The sequence below is a fragment of the Erinaceus europaeus genome, chromosome 2, assembly GCF_950295315.1.
Source record: "Erinaceus europaeus chromosome 2, mEriEur2.1, whole genome shotgun sequence".
Classification (NCBI taxonomy): domain Eukaryota; kingdom Metazoa; phylum Chordata; class Mammalia; order Eulipotyphla; family Erinaceidae; genus Erinaceus; species Erinaceus europaeus.
In genome coordinates, this window is record NC_080163.1 from 67,580,345 (window position 1) to 67,601,409 (window position 21,065).

The following is a 21,065-nucleotide window of genomic DNA, read 5'->3' on the forward strand; positions in this document are numbered from 1 at the left end:
TCTTTCCATCCACTCTATAATAGTTGAAAGCATAATGCATATACACACTCATCCCTCACATATTCGTATATACACTCACCCATGACCACACTAACACGCCATACTCATTCACAAACACCCCACATGCAAACCTTGTGTCAATAAATACAAGTGAACATAACTACTAAGCTTATATTAATGGGCAGAACATAGCAGGATTCTTTATTTTATTTTATTTATTTATTATTTATTTATTTATTTTCTTTTACCAGAGCACTCACTGCTCAGCTCTGGCTTATGGTGGTGCGGGGGATTGAACCTGGGACTTGAGAGACTCAGGCATGAAAGTCTCTTTGCATAACCAATATGCTATAGCCACACCTGTTTTTTCTTCGTCTTTGTTTTTGTTTTTTTTAGCAGGATTTTTAACTTGTTTCAGATTTACTCAGCAGAGGTGTGGCTCAAATCCCCTTAGTCTGTATTTTCATGGGGTTTGACTACTTAGTGAGGGTGTGTCAGATAACTTACTCAGTGGAAGATTAGACTAGATTACTCATTTATTCCTTAGTCTCAAGAATTTTGTTTTCCTACTAACAACATCACCTAGGAGTCTAAGAGTATTATTGAGGCTTCCCAATTTGACTCATGAACATTTTTAGTCACAGTCATAATCACATAGTTTTGCAACGCCTTTGACATCTAAGTTCTCAAGCTTGTATACAAAGAGGAATAGCTGAGGTCAGTAGCTACATGGCTAGAGAACTGAGAACCCAAGGGACATAGTGGGCCTGGAGAAACTGATCATGGTTTAACTTATTTTGAATTAAAATGTTTTAGACACTGAATTTTCTTCAGTAGTGGTATTCTCATATAAAGTTGAATGACTAGTAGTCAATGATTTGCTGTAACCTAACTTAAAAACTTTTCTCAAGTACAAGAGAAGGAAAACTGCAGTTTTATAATGGGAAATTACTTTGAGCATGCTTTGGTATAGTGGAAACTCCCCATGAGTCCAGCTCGCTGGCTTATTTGCATCAAAATCATTGTTATGTGTTCAACAGCTAAATGGACATTATCTCCCCCTCCTCTTTCAATTTCTCTCTGTCCTATCAAAAAAAAAAAAAAAAAAAAACACCAAGATCTGTGGGTTCATAATGAGCCCCAGCTAAAGCCCTGGACGCAAAAAAAAGAAGTTAGACATAATATTCTACAATCCCATTTCATTTTAGAAGTCATAAAACTAGTAGTAACTTGAACATATACAAGATGTAATAATTTAAGAACAAATATGACTAGTTATAACAATATACTAATTACTATAGGCACTAATTAATAACATCAATCATTACTTCCTATTTTGTCATTTTCTTTAACTATGGGAACATAATGTTGTGGTGGGCATTTCATTTAGAAAAAACACATACTGTTTTTTATTTGATTCAGTACTCCAAAGGACTAAGCATCCAGTTACAGAATTATCCAATTTGGAGGGTCTTATACATAAGGGATATACACAAAATTCCCTATATCCCCATAACTATAGTACTTTATAAAGGAGTTGATTAACTTTCCCTATTTCATTCTCCCTAGACTTTTCATTCCAGGGTGTTTTTCTTACGTGTCTCTGAGAGTGTTGGTGCATGAGGACTAATCCTCAATGATCCCACATTGAGGGTGGCCATGATGTTTTCTGTGTCTGCCAAAGCTGGACCACTTGACACATTACTTGGGGAGGATAAGACAACACACATGGCACATTCCTCTACATTGACTACATGTAGATCTCCAGAATAGAGTGCAGAACCCTAATGAGAAAAAAAAAGTTGAGAAGGGACTTTTCAGATATGAGAATTTTGTCATGGTTCATGATGGTGGCTCTCTGTGAGTGAGGCAATAGTCTGATAGTTTTCTTCTCCTCTGTTTCATGAACTAATATAATAGGGAGGTACAATGATATTTATGACATATATATATTTACAGAAAATATAATATATTTCTTGTGATCTGGGAGGTGGCACAGTGGATAAAGTATTAGGTTCTGAGTTCAGTCACTGGCAGAACATGTACCAGAGTGATGTCTGGTTATTTATCTATCTCCTCCTATTTTTCTGATTAATAAATAAATAAATAAATAAAATCTTAAAAAATAGAATGCATTTTGGTAACCTTTATAAAGCCTTTATTCCTTACATACTTTTAGCAGGCCTTTATAAAAATATAATTATTTTGTGCATTTTACTCTATTGTGTATTCTTATAAAAGAGAGCAGTGTCGTAGAATGGGAGACACATCTAAGAGACATCAGAGTAAATGTATAAATGTAACTACAGCTATGATGTCACAAATGTATACTGGATCCACTTCTCAGACAAGTAATCCAAATTCCTCCTGTTTATATAGCTTTCACTGACCATGTGACCTTGTGCTCCATAAAAGGTATTTCTCCAGAAAAGAGGAGAAAAAGCACAAGGTCTAGCCTGAATCAGATTTGGGTTGTCAGATCATTCATTATAAAATTCAAAAATGCATAGAAACTCCTGTGTATATATATGAAGACCATGAAATATGGTCACAAACATAAAACACAGTACATACTGACACCTGAATTAAACTCAGAGGTTACATATTTGGGGTTAAATCCTCGTTCTGCTACTGATCGGCTGTGCAAACTTGAAAAGGTTACACATTCTTTAATATGTATACAAGAGCTATTCTGAGGGTTAAGTGAGTTAATATATGCAAAATTATTATAAGTATCAAGTACCTAGCAGACATTATATAGTTACAAAGTTAACACTAACATATGGTGAGTTAGTATTATTGTCATTACAACTAGCAATTAAATAAGTAGTGTCTGGTTGCTATTTATTTGTATTAGGAGCTTTTAGCTTTTAGCTTTTTTTTTTTTTGCCTCCAGGGCTATAGCTGGTGCTCTGTGCCTACACTATGAATCCACTGCTCCTGGAGGCTATTTGCTCCCTTTTTGTTTATTCTTGCTGTTGTTATTATTATTGTTATTGCTGTTAGTATTACTGTTGTCAGGACAGAAAGAAATAGAGAAAGGAGAGGAATACAGAGAGGAAGAGAGACAGACACCTGCAGACCTGCTTCAGCACTTATGAAGCTACCCCCCTCTAATTGGGATCCTTACCCAGTCCTTGAGCTTTGCGCCATGTACGCTTAACCAGCTGTGCCACCACCCAGCCCCCTTTTAGCATTTTTTTAAATTGATACAGAAAGGCAGATAGAGAAATAATGAGAGACACTGAAGCACCCTTCAATGTAGTGGGGGCTTGAATCTGCGTCATGAATTAATTTAGTACTGTTAGTGTCATTATCATTATAAACATTCATTTTCACTTACATGATACTTACAGAAAGAATGTATATCTGGGGAAAATTCCTGAGGAATCTCCATTCTCTCTGCAGGTAATCAAGAGACCCAAGGAATACAATGTCCTTTAATTCCGCTCGGGTATAGTTGCTGGCTCTCAAGGGCATTACAAAATTCTGGAGACCCAGCAAAGGTGAGTGAGCATCTTCAAAGACACAGGCTACAATGTGGTCTCGAAACTCATGTTTGGCCATTTCGGTTCGTTTCTAAGAATAAGCATGCCAAAGTTCAGTCAATTTTAGAAACAAGATGAGAATCCCTTGGAGAAGGGTCTTTCCCTTAATCCCAACTCTTCAAGATGCAGCCAAAGCAGTACTTTTAGAAGGTGGATAAAACTGTGTCAACTGTTCATAAAAGACATAAATTATGCACAGGGGCACAGTCATACTTTTTAATCATTTTTGGCATAATTCCTTCTTAACCTATATATTTAAGTTTTCCACTAGACTTAGTGCATCGATTAAGACTCACATCATTGTGCATAGGATGCTAAAATGTCTCATGCTCATAATGTTTTAGCCCTGTATGTGCCATAATAAAACTCAGTGGAAAACAGGTATTCCAAACCCTATTGCAAAACTTATGTCTTCCGAAAATTAAACAAGTTATACAACCTGTTGCAGTTTTCAGTGGATTTTCACACACATGAAAATTCATGTAAGTCTGAAAATATGAGATTGCTTTGATGGGTCAAAAATTGTTAATATTGGTAATTTCACATGGCTTGACCTAATGCACTGAACAGATTTAATAGACGCTCTCCAAAATCAAGGGCATTCATCACATAAAGTGAACAAAAGAAATTGGAATTTTGGGAGTCTGGTGGTATCGCAGCTGGTTAAGCACATGTGGCGCGCACAAGGACAGGAGGAAGGATCACAGTTGGAGCCCCCGGCTCCCCACCTGCAGGAGAGTCGCTTCACAAGTGGTGAGGCAGGTCTGTAGGTGTCTATCTTCCCCCCCCCCCATCTCCCCTCCTCTCTTGGTTTCTCTCTGTCCTATCCAACGACAGCAATAACAACAATAATGATAATAACCACAATGATAAAACGACAAGGGCAACAAAAGGGGAAGCAGTGGTCTCCAGGAGCAGTAGATTTGTGGTACAGGCACCGAGCCTGGCAATAATAAGCCTGGATTCAAAAGAGAGAGAGAGAGAGAGAGAGAGAAAGAAAGAAAGAAAGAAAGAAAGAAAGAAAGAAAGAAAGGAAGAAAGAAATTGAAATGTTATAAAAACTCCCCATTTGCTTCCAAACATTTGGGGAGGTCTCATTATCAGCATGGTCAACTGTTAACATCTCTATTCCTATGATGAAAATAAAACAATTTATGTTACAAATGCTTAGATTACCCTCCCACACACCTGTTCATAGAGATTCAGTCAGTCAGTAAATAGAAGTTTAGTTAAAAAGGAGTGATTTGGGCCAGCATGATAGCTTCCCTGGGGAAGACCAGCTTTTGTTAAACCTCACTGCACTGGAAGAAGGTTTGGTGCAAAGGATTTTTTTTTTCTGTCTCTCTCCCTCTTTCTTGCTCTCGCTCTTATTTTTTTTTTTTATCTTTGTATCTCCCTTCTCTTCCCCCCCAAAAAAAAAAATCAACCTGGAGGGCATAATGGTTATGAAATAAGACTTCCATGCCTGAGATTCTGAGATACCAGGTTCAACCTCCAGAACCACCAAAAGCCAGAGCTGAGCAGTGAGTGCTCTAATTGGTTGGTGTATTTGTCTATCTTTCTAGCTTGCTGTATTTCTCTCACTAAAAATTAATAAATACAATATTTTAAAATCAACCTGGTGTAATGAAGCCTCAGCAGTCACAAAAAAAAAAGTAAATAAATAGGGGTCGGGTGGTGGTGCACCTGGTTGAGCGCACATGTTACAATGTGCAAGGACCGAGGTTCCAGTCCCTGATCCCCACCTGCAGGGAGAAAGCGTCATGAGTAGTGAAGTAGTGTTGCAGACATCCTTCTGTCTCTCTTGCTCTCTATCCCCCACTTCCTTCTTGATTTCTGGCTGTCTCTATCCAATAAATTAATAAATATAATAAAAAATTAAAAATAAATAAAAATCAATCATTTTCTTGTAAGTCTATTTTAAAGCATGAATCACTCATCTTGTGCTACTGTAGGACTGAGGAAAAAAAACATGTTGGGCCTGGACTCAGAAGGTCTGATTTTGTGTTTTGGTTTTATTAGTTGTTTGACTATGAACAAACAACTTTATTTCTTTTACTTTTAATTTCTTTTTTAAAAATTTTTATATTTATTTATTTTCCCTTTTGTTGCCCTTGTTTTTTTTTATTTAGTAGTTATTATTGTTGTTGTTATTGATGTCATTGTTGTTAGGACAGACAGAAATGGAGAGAGGAGGGGAAGACAGAGAGGGGGAGAGAAAGACAGACACCTGTAGACCTGCTTCACTGCCTGTGAAGCGACTCTCCTGCAGGTGGGGAGCCGGGGGCTCGAACCAGGATCCTTACACTGGTCCTTGTGCTTTGCGCCATGTGCGCTTAACCCACTGCACTACCGCCCAATTCCCTACTCTTAATTTCTTTAAGTTTCATCTGTTTAAGAACAAAAGCTAACTGGGGACAGGTGGTAGTGCATCAAGTCGAGTGCACATATTACCATGTACAAGGACTCAGGTTTAAGCACCCAGTCCCCACCTGCAGGGAGGGATGCTTTAGGAGAAGTGAAGCAGGATGCTGGTGCCTCTCTTTGTCTAGCCCTCTCTATTTCCACTTTCGTCTCTCAATTTTCTCTGCCCTATAAAAATAGAAGAGAGAGAGAAAGGCATGTCCATCACCAGGAGTGATGGACTCACCATGCAGACACTGAGCCTCAGCAATAACCCTCTTGGCAAAAGATTAAAAAATAAAATAAAGAAGAAAAATCAATTCTCTTGTAGCAGTAAAATATACATATAAAGTATAGTCTTAGACTCATGAACTGTTGTTCACTACTTATTAGCCAAACTGAAATCTTAAATGAATTTTCAGACACTTTGAAGCTGATAGTATATTTAAAAGCACTTCATATCTGAGTGTGTTTACATTCTTGAGCACTTGAAGATTCAAACTATTTCCAAAGGCTCTTTCATTCTCCTTTATGCCAAGTCTTAGTTGGGTTAAATGACAAGTTTCTATGAAGCAGTAGTTCATGAAATCTAACAAGATAAATAAGCAACATCTGACATCTCAACATTTAGTTTGTCAGATTACAGCATACTGGGAAATGTTCTCTTTCCATGTGGAATCTCCCTGTGAAGGGAGAAATAGAGTTACTTGTTTGAAGAGCCTCTCTAGAGAATGATACAAAACTTAACCGGATCTATTAAATAATTGTCTCTAGCTAATCTGATTAATTCTAACTTAAATAATGAAGCCTCTAATGATATTTAATATAATATGCCTGAAGTCCAACAACTGGTCTTTTGAGTAGAACTAAGCAATTAGAAACAATGACATATAGCAGAGGCCAATAATGTGCATAGCTTGAGAGATAAATTCTCTAACAAACTGTGTCACAAAACTGTCTTCCAATTGAGACATATAGTGGCTTTTGGAGGGTAAAGTTGTTCTAGTTCTTCTAAGCAACTTAAATTGACTACTTCCATTTGGCCCTGCTGTAAACAAAACCAAATTTAAATTTTCCCTGAATTTTGCAATCTGGATATTTCTCTTCCAGGGTTAGAAGTTTGCAAAAACCTTAGGATTTCTTAAACTAGAAGCCATAGTAAACTTACCACCAGTTGGTTTTGTCATTACTTGATGTTCTGAATATATTCCATATCAAGTATTATAAAGGAAGTACCTATCATAAGAATTTGGGTGATTGATATATAGGGTATAAAAAGGTATAAAAAAAAGGTATTTGCCATTTTTAAAAATCTTTTGGATGCCTCTATCTGCAACCATCATCGCAACATTTCTAAAGATTTCCCTCCTACTGAAAACATGTTTGGCTTCCTGCTCAACGGATGTTAATTTTGTTTACCTCACAATAGGACATAATTGCTAAAATGGTGAATTTCAACAATTGCAGTAGTCCTCTAGTTGATATGACAGCTCTGACAAGTTTGTGATTCTGATCAAATGATTGACCATGCTTTTACATAAATTGGAACATATTTTGTCAGGACACTGGCATTGAGCCATAAGGATTGTGTATCTGCTTGTGCATGTGCTTAGTAGAAAATATGAACTAACCTTTGGAAAACAACAAAAATAGATAACTCTCAAATAGTCCCAGTTGGAAAATTGAATAGCATTCAAATAATATGTTTTGTTGTTTGTTTTTTTTTTTTGCCTCTAGGGTTATCACTGGGGCTGGATGCCAGCACTATGAACCCACTGCTCATGAAAGCCATTTTTTCCATTTTTTTTTTATTGGATAGGACAGAGAGAAATTAAGAGGAGAGGGGAAGATGGAGGCAGAGAGAAAGACACCTGCAGACCTGCTTCACTGCTTGTAAAGAGGACCCCCCCACCCCCAGCAAATGGGGAGCCAAGGGCTTGAATTGGGATCCTTGTATGGGTCCTTGCGCTTAGTACTATGTGTACTTCATATAATATGTTAATAACTTTTGTTAGTAAAGTTTACCAGTTGTTGCTGCTACTTAGATTACTACTTGAGTTTACAACTCTGGACAATAAGAGTAGAAGGGAATCTTAAAAATCAGGTTTCAGGACCTAGGTTAGGCGAAAAGACTTTTTATATCTTAGTTTCAGGCAGTGCAACGAGCTGAATTAGTTTCCTAAAGATGATTGATATAGTATTCCCAGAAAGAGAGGGCTAATTTAGAAAATGCTTTCTTGATTACTGTGGTAAATAAAACTCTGCATAGCTTGAAGAAAACAACTAGCAGGGGCCAGGTGATAACATACCTGGTTAAGTGCAAGTTACAGTATACAAGGACCCAAGTTCAAGCTCCTGGTCCCCACCTGCAGGGGGAAAGCTTTGCAAGTGGTGAAGCAAAGCTGTAGGTCTTTGTTTCTCTCCTTCTCTATGGCCCCTTCTCCCTTGATTTCTGGCTGTCTCTATCCAATAAATAAATAAAGACAATAAAAATGAAAGCAACTAGGAAGAAAATCCAAAGGTTTAAACCCATAAATTAGGAATACCTTAAATTACTTTAAAAAAGAAATACTAAAGAACCTGACTGAAATTATTAGGTTCACTAGCAAAACTGCAAGATTCCTCAATCATGAAATACAGTATAATAGTTATGCAAAAGATTATTGTGCCTGATGGTATGAGGCTCCAGGTTCAATTCCCTGTACCACCATGAATCAGACTTGATCAGTCCTACTCTGATCGCTCTCTCTCTCTCTCTGTTTCTCTCTCATGCATTGGTATCTCACTTACATCAAAAAATAAATAAAATATATTTTTAAAAACAATAAAATTTCAGGTAAACCTCTTATGAATATGTGACTACAAACTTTTTGAAAGGAGAAAAGTTAAAGAACCTGCTCAGATTATTATGCTTCTTTATTTGCCTGTTTTGAATCCAGTGTTCCCATGTGACTACTCCACTGCTTTACCACTCCGGATGGTCTCTTTATTATCTTTTATTCTAAGAGAGAGACATAGAAAGAGACACACAGAAGAAGAGAGAGAGACCACAATACTGTTTCACTGTTCATGAAGCTTACCTTGGTGCTATGTTTGGGTTCCCATGTGGTGTCAGGATCTCTAACCTGGGTTCTCATGCATAGCAGAGTATCAACTACTGGGAGAGCTATCCCTCAGCACTTTGTCTTTATCAAAATTTTATTGCTCTGAGAGGATTTTTTCAGAAAGGAAGAAAGAGCAAGTGAGAGGGAGAGAGAAAGGAAGGAAAGGAAGAGAGAGAGAGAGAAAGGAAGGAAGAAAGAAAGAGAAGCAGAGACAGTGAAAGAGATAGAGACAACACATCATAGTTTCCCCCAGTGTAGTGGGGGCCAGGCTGGAACCTGAGTGGCATGCATGAAGAAGCAGGAACTTTCCCGGATGAGTTATCTTGCTGACCCCAACTGTTTTTAACCAACAGCATGTTACCCACATGGCCTTTGTCAATTGCCATATTGATTACTTTGCATAGCACTCCCGTGACTGGCGAAGTAGATGTTTTGCATTCAAAGCTTGCAGTTTACAAAGAGAAATGACTAGAAGAAAAGCATCATTTACTCTAGAGATTTTGTTGTTGTTGTTGTTGTTTAAGATGTTGGACAGGATCACCTACCAGAATCACTTTGTCCAAAGGAGTTGTTTTGCACCAGTGAAACATGCCACTGCTATCAAACATGTCAGAATCATGGTCTGTTTCGCCTATATTACTCCTAAATAGGAAGAACAGAGCATTAGTCTGAGAACATATTGGACTTTGATAAGACAAAATCAAGATGACATTGTCAACTCTCAAGTTATTGTGGAGGGGAAAAAAGAATAAAAGGAAAACAATGACTTCAAGTCTATACAACTTCAGAATGATGGTCTATGCCTAGAGGGCAGCAAGCGCTGAATGCTCAGCTTGTAACACAAATGAAAATGAAGATGTTCACTACATTGAGCAAAAGCTACAAAGTCCCCCCTACCCAACCATGGCTTTGTTGCACTGAACATTTTTTTTTTTTACCAGTTACTACAATGGTTTTATTTATTTGTTTATTGCCAGAGGAGTGCTCAATTCTGGTTTATGGTGGTGCTAGGGTTTGAACTTGGGAGAGCAGAACCTCGGGCATGAGTGTTGCTTCACTCAAGCCCATCACAGACATTAAGGATGCAATCCCTGGAGCAGTGACACAGAGGAAATCCCCACACACACCCAAACAAACACACACACACAAAAAACAAACCCTTTTGGAAAGGCAGATTAGCTCTACCCAGGCCTAAATCTCAGTTGCTTGGTGTGGGACTCTAAACTATTTCTCAGTCAGTAGATCTAATGCTCAAGGGCAAGGGTGAAAAGATAATTATTTATTACTCATCATAGTGCTTACAGGTTTTTTGTTTGTTTTAGTTTTTCCAAGTAAATAAAAACAGTAGTACTGGCTGGGCAGACAGCGCAAAGGTCATGCTTGAGGTTCATACTTGAGACTCTGAGGTCCTAGGTTCAATTCCCAGCACCATCATAACTGGAGCTGAACAGTGTTCTGGTCTCTCTCCCTTTCTCTGTATGTTCCTCATAAAAAAAAACAAAAAACTATTTTTAAAAGCACATAAACATTATACAGAATGATTTATAGTCTTGCTTATGTGTTTGATAATGAGCACACATGTGTATGAAATATAGACCCATGCACTGATTTCTATAGAGATTTTACTGTCCCAATTTTTTAATACAGAAAGCCACAAAGACAGAGGGATAAAAGGAAAACAAAAACGCTGAGGCTTCCTTTTGTGTAGTAGGGGCCAGGTTCTGCTATGATTAATGCTCAAAACAAAGTACACACATTAATAAGTTAATGGTTATTTAAAAATTAAATTTGCATTGAAGGTTGCTATTTCTGACCTTGATTTTGCTAGTGTTCTCATGATATTATGGTTTGGTAGAAACCATAAGCTGCATTCTGGGTAGTTGAATACAGAATGTAAAAGACTGTGAGAGTGAGACTGAGTCAATTTTGGTCTCCTTTTAGCCTATTTTCTTCTGATGTTCTTTTATCAAAACATTTCACCTATGAAGTGTAATTCACATTCTTTCTTTCTTTTTTTAAGCTTTGGGGTTTTTTTTTCAATTTTTATTGTCTTTATTTATTTATTGGATAGAGACAGCCAGAATAGAAAGGGGAGGGGTGACAGAAACGGAGAGAAACAGAGAGACACGTGAAATACTACTTCACCATTTACAAAGCTTTCCCACTGTAAATGGGGACCAGGAGCTGCAACCTGGGTCCTTGTGCATGGTAAGGTATATGCTTAGCCAGATGCACCACCACTTGGCCCCAAGTTCACATTCTTTATAGCTTCCACATATGACCTACATCTATCTATGTTTCCTAGTAATGGCTCAAGTCTTGGTAAAAAACCTTTTCATGATCATTCCCGCTGAATTTAGCAACAATGTTTGCCATGCAATATATCAGTCACCAAACAAGAATATTTTTATTCCCATATTTCTTAAGAAATTTTATTTTGTTTTATTTTTTACCAGAGCACTGATCAGCTCTGACTTATGATGGTGTGGGCAATTGAACCTGTGGTTTTGGAGTCTCAGGCATGAGAGTCTCTTTGCATAACCATTATGCTAGCTACCCTCACCCTTCATAAGGAAATTTATATTCACTTGTTAGAGAAGGGAACATGCTTTTTTCCAGGAAGTCTAGGCTTAAAAAGTATTTATTGAGAATCAAGAGACTCTAGGTATAGGTGTTGAGTAGAGATGCACCCACAAAGCGAACACATCACCCACATGAGGATCCAAGCCCAAGGTCCTGGTTCCCACTGACAGTAAGGGAAACTTCACTAGTGGTGACGTTTCAACCACTGTTTAAAAAATGACCACCAGGAACAGTGAAATTGTGTAGACAGTGAATCTAAGTAATAATCTGTTGTTTTCGACGGGCTGGCTTCACGGGCGGGTAACAGACGACCCGGGACTCATGGCTGGGTTGTAAGCAGTATCTCTTTATTCATGCAGGATGCAGCGCAATCTATACCAGGCTAAGCTAAACTCTACTAAAACGAACAATGTTGTCTTTATATATACTTCCCAAGTAGGGCGTGAACAGGATGTGACATAGAGAGGGTGGAGAGAAAAGTGACTGGTGAAAATCAGAGTGTGACAAGGACAGGGGGCAGAGCAAAAACATATCATGAAACAGTGGGGATTGAACCAATGCCCTGGAGGGAGGGCTTGTTAACAGCTTGTTAACAGCGGTTATGTAAATAGAATGAAGTGGTTATGTAAATAGAATAGTGTTAAGCAGGGGGGATTTAAACCAAATGAAACAGAAGGGGTTTTTAAAAGCAGACCAACAATAATCCTGGTAGCAAAGAGAGATAGAGATGATAGAGATAGAGATGACTATGATGGTGGTGGTGATGAAGAAGGAGGGGGAGGAGAAGGAGAAAATGAGTGGGGGGGGTGGGATAGAGGGATCTGTGGAAGAAACAGTCTCTACATTCTAGAAAGTTAACACAACACTGGATATTTTCACCCACACTATTCCACCACTCCTAAACATTTTCACTGGAAGGTGGGGACTGGGGCCTTGAACCCAAGTCTTCCTGCATAGTACAGTTTTCTCTCATCCTAAGTAGGCCACCCTCAGAGACTAATGGTTAATGAGATAAGCCAAGATTTAGGTGCAATTCTTCTATTTTCCTCTTAAGACTAACCTAAAAACTTAATGGATGCTGTATTTTGCTTTGCCAGAAGCTATGGTAGTATAATAATAATATAAACCTTAAAGTCAGTCTGATCTCAAATGACAATTATCAGGCTTTTTAGTGGCCTAAATAAAACTCATGTTCCCAGCCCAGAATTCTAAGAGTCAAACATACTCTCTGGATACTATTAAATGAGATCATTGTGATGGTTTTATAGCAAAGTTGCTAGCAGATTTACTAGGAAAAATACCTAAGGCTTGAGACTGGTTTTGATTTTTATCAAGATTTGGGAAATTAACTATGTTATGTATTCTTTTCTTTCCATTCATAGTTTCCCAGATGTGGTCCCTCAAATTTTGCTGTCATGTACCCAAGATGAATGTATTCAAGCAGATGACTTTTTGCTTTTTGCACTCAGCTCCTAGGCCTCCTACTAACTTTACTGCTTTTCTTCTGGTCACTTTTTTCTATTTTCTCTACTTTCTCTTTTCCCTTTTTCCTTCTAGGTCCCTCCTCCTCCTACTTTAATATCTAAATGAATTAACAGTACTTGGTGTAGTAATTAAATGTCCTTTGTGTAAATAAATGGAAGATTATCTTCTCCCAAGCACATTTTAACTCAACTTGGAGTAGCAAATCAATCACTTTACACTTTTCTGTCATAATAAAAGCATGATCTATGTACATAAGCTGTCACAGACAACATCTTTCTTTATCTTGATCTTATGGAAAACAGATATGCCTTAGAGGAAACATCTGCTGGAGAATGGCATAGAAGAAAAGGCTGGAGGAGACACACTTCATCAAAAAGGTATCATCTGGTATCCTTGGTAAAATATAACTGATGCAGTTTCTCTCACCACACCCTAACAAAAAGTTCTCTTTTGCCATATGCCTTGAAGTTGACATGAATCTTGCAGAATTACCTTTCTAAAAAGGCAAATGCTGCTGGAGACAAAGGAGGACACAGACCTTTACACAAGTTATTTAGAACAAAAACAAAAATCCACATCCTGACCACAGTAGAAGTCCCTTTGATTTTTGTTGTTGTTGTTGTTGTTGTTAGGAGAGACTGATTAGGGACATGGTGGACATAATCTGAGATGGTCCTTAGCAGGTCATATTTGCAATCAAGGTGAGATTGGTTTATTGGTCACAAGGTAGTTTCACATTGGCCAAGCAAAGTGTATTACTTCTCTCTCAGAACAGTCATTGAAGCCTGGTAAGTTTTCAGGATAGGGCTTTAACTTTTGTCTTTGGAAATTAGTAAGAGGATTGTAGTAGCTGATTTTTTTTTTCCTTCAGGAGAATATCTCTGCTGAATGAGTGCAGGAATTGCTTGCCCAAGATTAGCAATCCCAGATGCCCTGGCTTCTCTTTCATGTGAATCTCTGTCTCATATGAAATTGATAAAAATAAATTAAAAAAAATTAAAAATAGGAACTCGGATCGTAGCTCAGTGTGTTAAGTGCTGGTGGTACAAAGAGCAAGGAGCAGCGTAAGGATCCCAGTTCGAGCCCCCGGCTTTCCACTTGAAGAGGAGTCGCTTCACAGGCTGTGAAGCAGATCTGCAGGTGTCTGTCTTCCTCTCCCCCTCTCTGTCTTCCCCTCCTCTCTCCATTTCTCTCTGTCCTACCCAACAACGGTGACATCATTAACAACAACTATAATAAAGTAAAACTAAAGGAAATACATAAATTTTAAATAATAAATAAATTTATAAATTTATTAAATAAATAAGTAAAGCCATTATTTTGCCAAAGAGGGAAACAAGGTGAAAAGCAAGGGGGTAGAAGATGCCTCACCCTGGTGGAGTGCACACTTTCATATGCACAAGGACCCAGGTTTGAGTCCCCAGTGACCTTAAGGAAGCACCACACAAAGATGAAACTCCCCTAATGGTGATCCAGTGCTGTGGTGTCTATTTGCTTTTTCTGTTTCCTACCCCCATCTTTCACTTGTTATCTAAAAGTAAATATAGAAAGGAATTAATATGTTTAAAGTAAATAATAAAACATTAAAATTTTGCATCATTTTACAATCCACTGCCTTATATTTATTTTATATAAAGAGAGAAAGTGAGATGGGTGGGGGAGATAGAGATGGAGAGAGGCAGAGACACTTGTAGCCCTGTTCATGACTTAGGAAGTGTCCTCCCATAGGTGGGGACTGGGAACTTAAACTTGGATCCTGAGCATGGTAACGTAATGTGTACACTTAACCAGGTAAGTTACCGTCCAGACCTGATGACATTTCTTTACTTGGTAAAAAAGAAAAAGAGAGAGAGAGAGAGAGAGAGAGAGAGAGAGAGAGAGAGAGAAAATATTCCCTGACCTCTCCTCAAATGTGACAGTCTAATATGACAAACAATGGTAGAGGACTAGTTATCTCCAAATTGTTCCTGGTGGCCATATGAGGAAAACCCTAGGAAGGGGACATAGAGGATGGAGAGATCTACTGTTTATCAGCCGAGCTGATTACCTAATCTAGTTTGTTCAGTACTGCGATTTCCCAGGACTGAAAAAATTTAATACTAACACTGGTTACTCCATTGCTAGGATGGGAAAAACACCTAAAAAAAGAAAGAAGTGAAGTAAAGGGAGAAAAAGTTTCTAGAAATGCTATACCCAGAGAACTTCTCACATCTCTGTATCTGAAAATGAGTTTTGTTTGTGTTTAATGAAATGGTAGGTGAGTGACCTCAAGTCTGGATATTTTAAGACAATCAGGTTCAGTGAACTTTATCTTCTAACTTTCCTCTAACTCCTGTTTCCTTATTTGCCTATATAAAATCTCCCTAAAGTCAGTGAGAGATTGTATATACTTTAGCAGTAATGATTGTGGATGTGTTTCTTTAAAGCTTGTAGATGGTATTTTAAACTGGAGATATATTTAAATTTAGGATACCATTGTGTTCCGTATAATTTTATTTCAGTTAACATAGGAATATATAAACACTGATCTAAGGTAAATCAGATCAGTTATAATTAGAGTGCTCTGTTTACCTTTAAATGCTGCTTTACAGATGGATTCTATCAAATCTATGGGCTCTGTTTTCAATGATTACAATTTAAAGTCTTTACACAGACAGTGTTATCACCTTTTTGCTTAGAAATTGGACCTGAGGTGAGGAAGGTCCCAACTCTTACAAAGGGAAGGATAGGATAGTGGTTCTAATAGAAAAACTCACATGTGAATATACATTTGAGCATGTCTCTGTTAAGTTTTGCTTTATGATTATTATAATCTGGTCAAATTTCTATAAAGAATTTTCTGTGTAAGTATACAGGTAGGCATCTTAGAACTTAAATTGTTACCAGACAGAAGACAGAAGAGGCAGTTTTCCTCTTTTTCTCTTTTTCCCCACATGGGCTGTCATTTAAATCTCTTTATATATTATGTATATTGCATTTGGAGTTTCCTAAAATGTGAAGACATACAAGGCAGAACCCAGAACAACTAGTATAGTTCAAGAAGGCCAGTGAATATGCCATGGGCAGAAGAAATTAGGACTTAGAGCAAGTCTTCTATGCCATGGAACAATTTCCTTAGCCATGAGGTTGTATTTTAGGTGTTGTTTCCCACACCACTCAATATTTCTTAAATATCAAATGGGTAGTACACATACATAGTGATCTACATGAAAAATATTTTTTCCATAGTTTGGAACACAATCTTCTTAGCTCAATTAACTAAGAACTAAACAGTCCTGTTAGTCACTCAGATACTTTTCATCCTAATAAGTATAACTTTAAACATTTCAAGTTTCAGACAAGAAGCTTAACTTTTACATTTTTGGTGGTATATGGAAGTGGGAAGCACCTTGTAAACAAGCTCATTTTTCAATGTATTGATATACTTTTCTAGGCTCTATAGGATAGAGTTTGGGTCAGAGACTAGCATGACAAAAAATGCTTTCCTTATATAGTGAGGTGAGGTTAGCATCAGCAATTATGAACAATACTAACCTTCCAAAGGGAAAAAATGACATCTGTCAAAATGTTACTGAGAAGAGTGTGTATATATTCTTGTGTGCATGTATTAATAAGAAAATAGTATCAAATTAAAATGTATACACTGTGCAAAAAAACAAAAAAAAGTAATCCCAAGGCACATGGATACTATTGGGTTTTTGTCTAAAAATCAGAATTTACATGTATGTAAAGTCTTCTTATCCACATTCCTTACTTTCTCTGAAGTCTCTTTGGCTGAATACCAAGGTGGAAGGAGACAAATTATTCACGTGTTGGTGATTACAGATTTTTGGAGACATTTGAAGAACCTAATGATGTGCTGAGGACCTAAGATTTCTAAATTCTCTTCACATCTGGAAATCATCACTGGGGAGAATGTTGAATAAAGGCATCCTGAATGTTATAACATTTTGCTTAGCACTAGTGACCTGTCAAGAAGCAATAGAGATAATGGAGATGGAGGCCACTTGGGATCACTCATGATCTGGAGCTCTCCTTCTGCTCTATGTGGTGCAAGATGAGTATTTTTCAAAAGTGGTGTGCCTTGATTTAAGATGAAAGGTAAGATTAGAGGTCCTTAATAGAAGGGAAAATGCTGTGACTAGTGCTCTTGAGTTAGAGGCAGTTGGTTATTGAAATTGGTAAGATATGAAAGGTAAGAGGCAGGGATTTTTAGAGCTAGAATATAGGATTTGCAGGGAGAGATATTCTTCATGAAACAGAAGGTTATGAACACCCTTACCTTGAGGTCTTACCCATGATTTAGCTCTTGAAATTTATAAAAATTCAATGGGGGGAGTGGAATAATTAGAATGTTCACCCATTATTGTTGACATTATGTTTCTGCAGCATAAACTACTTCACTCTTTTGCGATATATATATATCATCCGTATTTTTCTTGAAGTTGAGGTCTTATGTACCAAGAAAGCATCTGGTTGCCCCCACCTCTTACTTCTACTGCCTAATTTACTTCCTCTCCAATATTATTAACTTGGTTTCAGTCACTCAGAGGAATGGAAGAGGGAAAGGATAAAAAAGAAAAGAGAGACCACATTTCAATAAACTTCTGGATAACTTACTGAGAATTTAAAAATCAAGAGACGGGGGGGTATACACACACAGTATTTGGCAATAAATTCTAACTCTATATATCACATCTAAATGTCTCCTTTCCAATGAAGTCATTGTGTATGCTGATAAATTAAATATTTTTACTTGAAGTTTTCTTGCTATGTCTCAAAGCAGAGATAACATCATTCCGCAGTTTAACATTAGTAATTTACAGACTAGAATACATTTCCCTCTTGTATTTTGTAGATAAATGGAAGACTTAATGCAGTGCATCAAAATTTACATGGATATAGATTCCAAATTATGTCTGAGTTTTCAAAACTAAGTCAGAGTAAAGAAAAATGTACTGTGACATTTCCCAACTTCTTCAAGAGGGTTACCAGAAAGAAACTGATCAACTTTCACTAGGGTGGATTTTTGAGGCAAAACTAAGCATAATCACACCAAATTTCAAGTGATTTCTTGGTATTTTTATTTTTGTGTTCTATAATATTTGAGGGGCGTTCTATGGAAAATTGAGACCTTACCATTGAAATGTCAATTATTTTTATATGTTCACTGTCTATTCATATCTACTTTTCCAAGTTTCTCAATATCCTTCCAATCTAACCTAAAATCTGTTAGTAATAGTTTGGAAGAGGAATCAGTTTCTTTTCCACACCATCTTAAAATTAACCTTTAACTACTATTTCCACACATTATATTCACAGTTAACAATGTGTGTGTGTGTGTGTGTGTGTGTATGCGCATGTGTCTATGTAAAGGACCAGACATACTAAGTTTTGTAGAACAAAATGTAAAACTGATTTCAAGTGAGTAGGCACATAATAAGAAGGAAAGGAAATTTTCACACTATTTCACTAATGGTATTCAAAATATAATTAGTATTAATGATAACACATTTTGTATTACAGTTCTACTAATATTAAGAAAAGAGGCTAAAGGGTTTTTTGTTAATTGTCATTCAAAGTTAGTATTCTCTACCATCAAAATCAATTGCAAATGTTCATATGTTAATGCCGACCAGAATGAGATTTAGCATATATCATCTTTGAAAATGTCTTTTCACACAGATAGGTACTGCCAAATACTGAGAGTGCTCTATGAGCATATCATTCTAATTGAGCATATCCATCACTTAGAAAGCATTTATATAATTCCATTAGAATCTTTCTCTTGATATTTGCCATTTAGAATGCCTATACATTACAAATCAATCACTTATAATGGAAGGTTCGTTGGAAACTACTTAATTGCACAGTTAAATTTAAAATATTGGAAAAATCTTGGACTGGGGAGATAGCAGTCCAAGCGAGGCTCCAAGGTCCCAGGCTCAATTCCCAGCACCACCATAATAAACCAGATCTGAGCAATGCTCTGGCCTCTCTCTCTCTCTCTCTCTCTCTCTCTCTCTCTCTCTATATATATATATATATATATATGTGTGTGTGTGTGTGTGTGTGTGTGTGTGTGTGTATTTATATGTGTTTATCACTCATTAAAATAAAATAAATAATTTTTAAAATGAAAGATCTTGTGTGCTTGCATGAGGATAACAAAATCGCTGCTGGAATTAAGATCAGAAAATACATTTGCTAAAGCTTTGGACTCTCAAGCATGAGGTCCTGAGTTCAGTCCCAGGCAGCACATGTGCAAGGTGAATATCTGGTTCTTTCTCTCTTCTCCTGTCTTTCTCATAAATAAACAAAAAATAAAAAAAAGAAAATACATTCACTGAAAATTCATGTGGAAATAGGATAATAATCTCCCTTTTTGATTTATAGGAAGTATATAAAGAAACATAAAGAAATATGACATTATTAATTTTCATTATAATTACTTTAGATAAAGTACATTTTACATATATGCTCTACTTTATCTTATAATTTAATGTTGATTTTAATAAGAAAATTATCAGACCTGTAGTGAATGCTAAATTTTGAAGTTACTTAGTATAATGTTTAATGATAATGAGTGAAGTCAATTGTGTTAAGTAAAATAATCATCATCATCATCATCATCATGACTTAGAACTTAAAACAGCACAATAAGTCTTTATGAGAACTACATTGTTGTAGGGTAAGTGGGGGTATAGAGAAGGAAAAGAACTGAATAAAAGCAGATGAATTCACCAACACTGTTGACTGCATAACTCAAGTAAAATTCAAATGTTTACCACAAAATATCTGCTGATAAATCACACAATAAATGATCACATTATTTTTACACTTTGCATTTTACAAGTTTTGCAAATTGTCCTAAGAATTTTTTCTGTTCCCCTTATAGATTTACCACTGTCACTTATAGTACATTTTAGGGGATTCTATTCTAGTGTATCAAATTTATGATTTTTCAACATTTAAATATGTATTTTCACTGTAAATATTACCAAGTAGGTTGTTCACAGTGACTGATATTTCAGCTACTGCTTCCTTCAATAAACAACTGAACAGTATTAATACATTTGTGAACTCATGAAAAAAAAAAAAGAAACACCATTCAAAAGCCTTTCTCTTATTGTTTTAATTGACTATTGTTAATCTTCCTGATACCAATGATTCAGGCAACTGACTCTTCAGGGGACTTCTCTATAAATAATATCCAGTGATACTTTAAATTTTCAGATGCTTGAGGCTTGTATAACAATGCTACAAATGAGGATTTAACCAAAATTTTTAAACAGAAAAGGTGAAAATAGGCAGCTCATAGGGGTCATTCAAAAATTTTCATTTAGTCATTCCTGGAATCTAAATAAAAAACATATGTATATTTAGGTGTGGGTAAATGATATCCAGGGTATACCTGAGACATCCTTAATCTCTTACATCTGACTGACCATGAAACTCCTCACAAGCAGGAAGTGAAGGCTAAGGTTGATACATAAACTTTTAGGATGCTGAAGTCATTCTCTAAACTCACAAAATAGTCCTTAGGAAAAACATAGAGATTTATTGGTTCAAGTCACTTTAAAAATTTCTGTGTAATCATGAGTTAAACATAATGAGAATGAATAGTGACTTCAGTATCTACAAGCTATGAAGAATGCTGGCCTAAATAAAGATTAGTTCTGGAAAGTTACTAAACAAAAAATGAGAAAAAAGAAAAATCAAAATGTGGGGATGGAAAAGTTTTCAAAGGTACCACATTATATTATTTAAAACATGTGGTATTCAACAAGAAATACTGAGATGCAAAGAAAAAAGTATAACCTACATACAGGAGAAAGAAAAGAAAAGAAAGGGAGAGAGAGAGAGACATAGAGAGAGAGAGAGAGAGAAAGAGAATGGAAACTGTCTCTGAGAAACTCCAAGCCTAGGGTTTACTAAGATT

At 36.6% G+C, this 21,065-nt stretch overlaps 1 protein-coding gene across 1 annotated transcript in view; it reads right to left on the minus strand.

The window, feature by feature from the left end:
- Positions 1-21,065, minus strand: part of KCNU1 (potassium calcium-activated channel subfamily U member 1) — a 154,153-nt gene that overhangs the window by 36,136 nt on the left and 96,952 nt on the right. Inside the window, exons 20-22 of the mRNA XM_060182759.1 lie at positions 9,601-9,697; positions 3,355-3,579; positions 1,598-1,784 (exon numbers count right to left, since the gene is read on the minus strand). Of these exons, the coding sequence (XP_060038742.1) occupies positions 1,598-1,784; positions 3,355-3,579; positions 9,601-9,697 (509 nt within the window). The remainder of the gene's footprint in view (positions 1-1,597; positions 1,785-3,354; positions 3,580-9,600; positions 9,698-21,065) is intronic.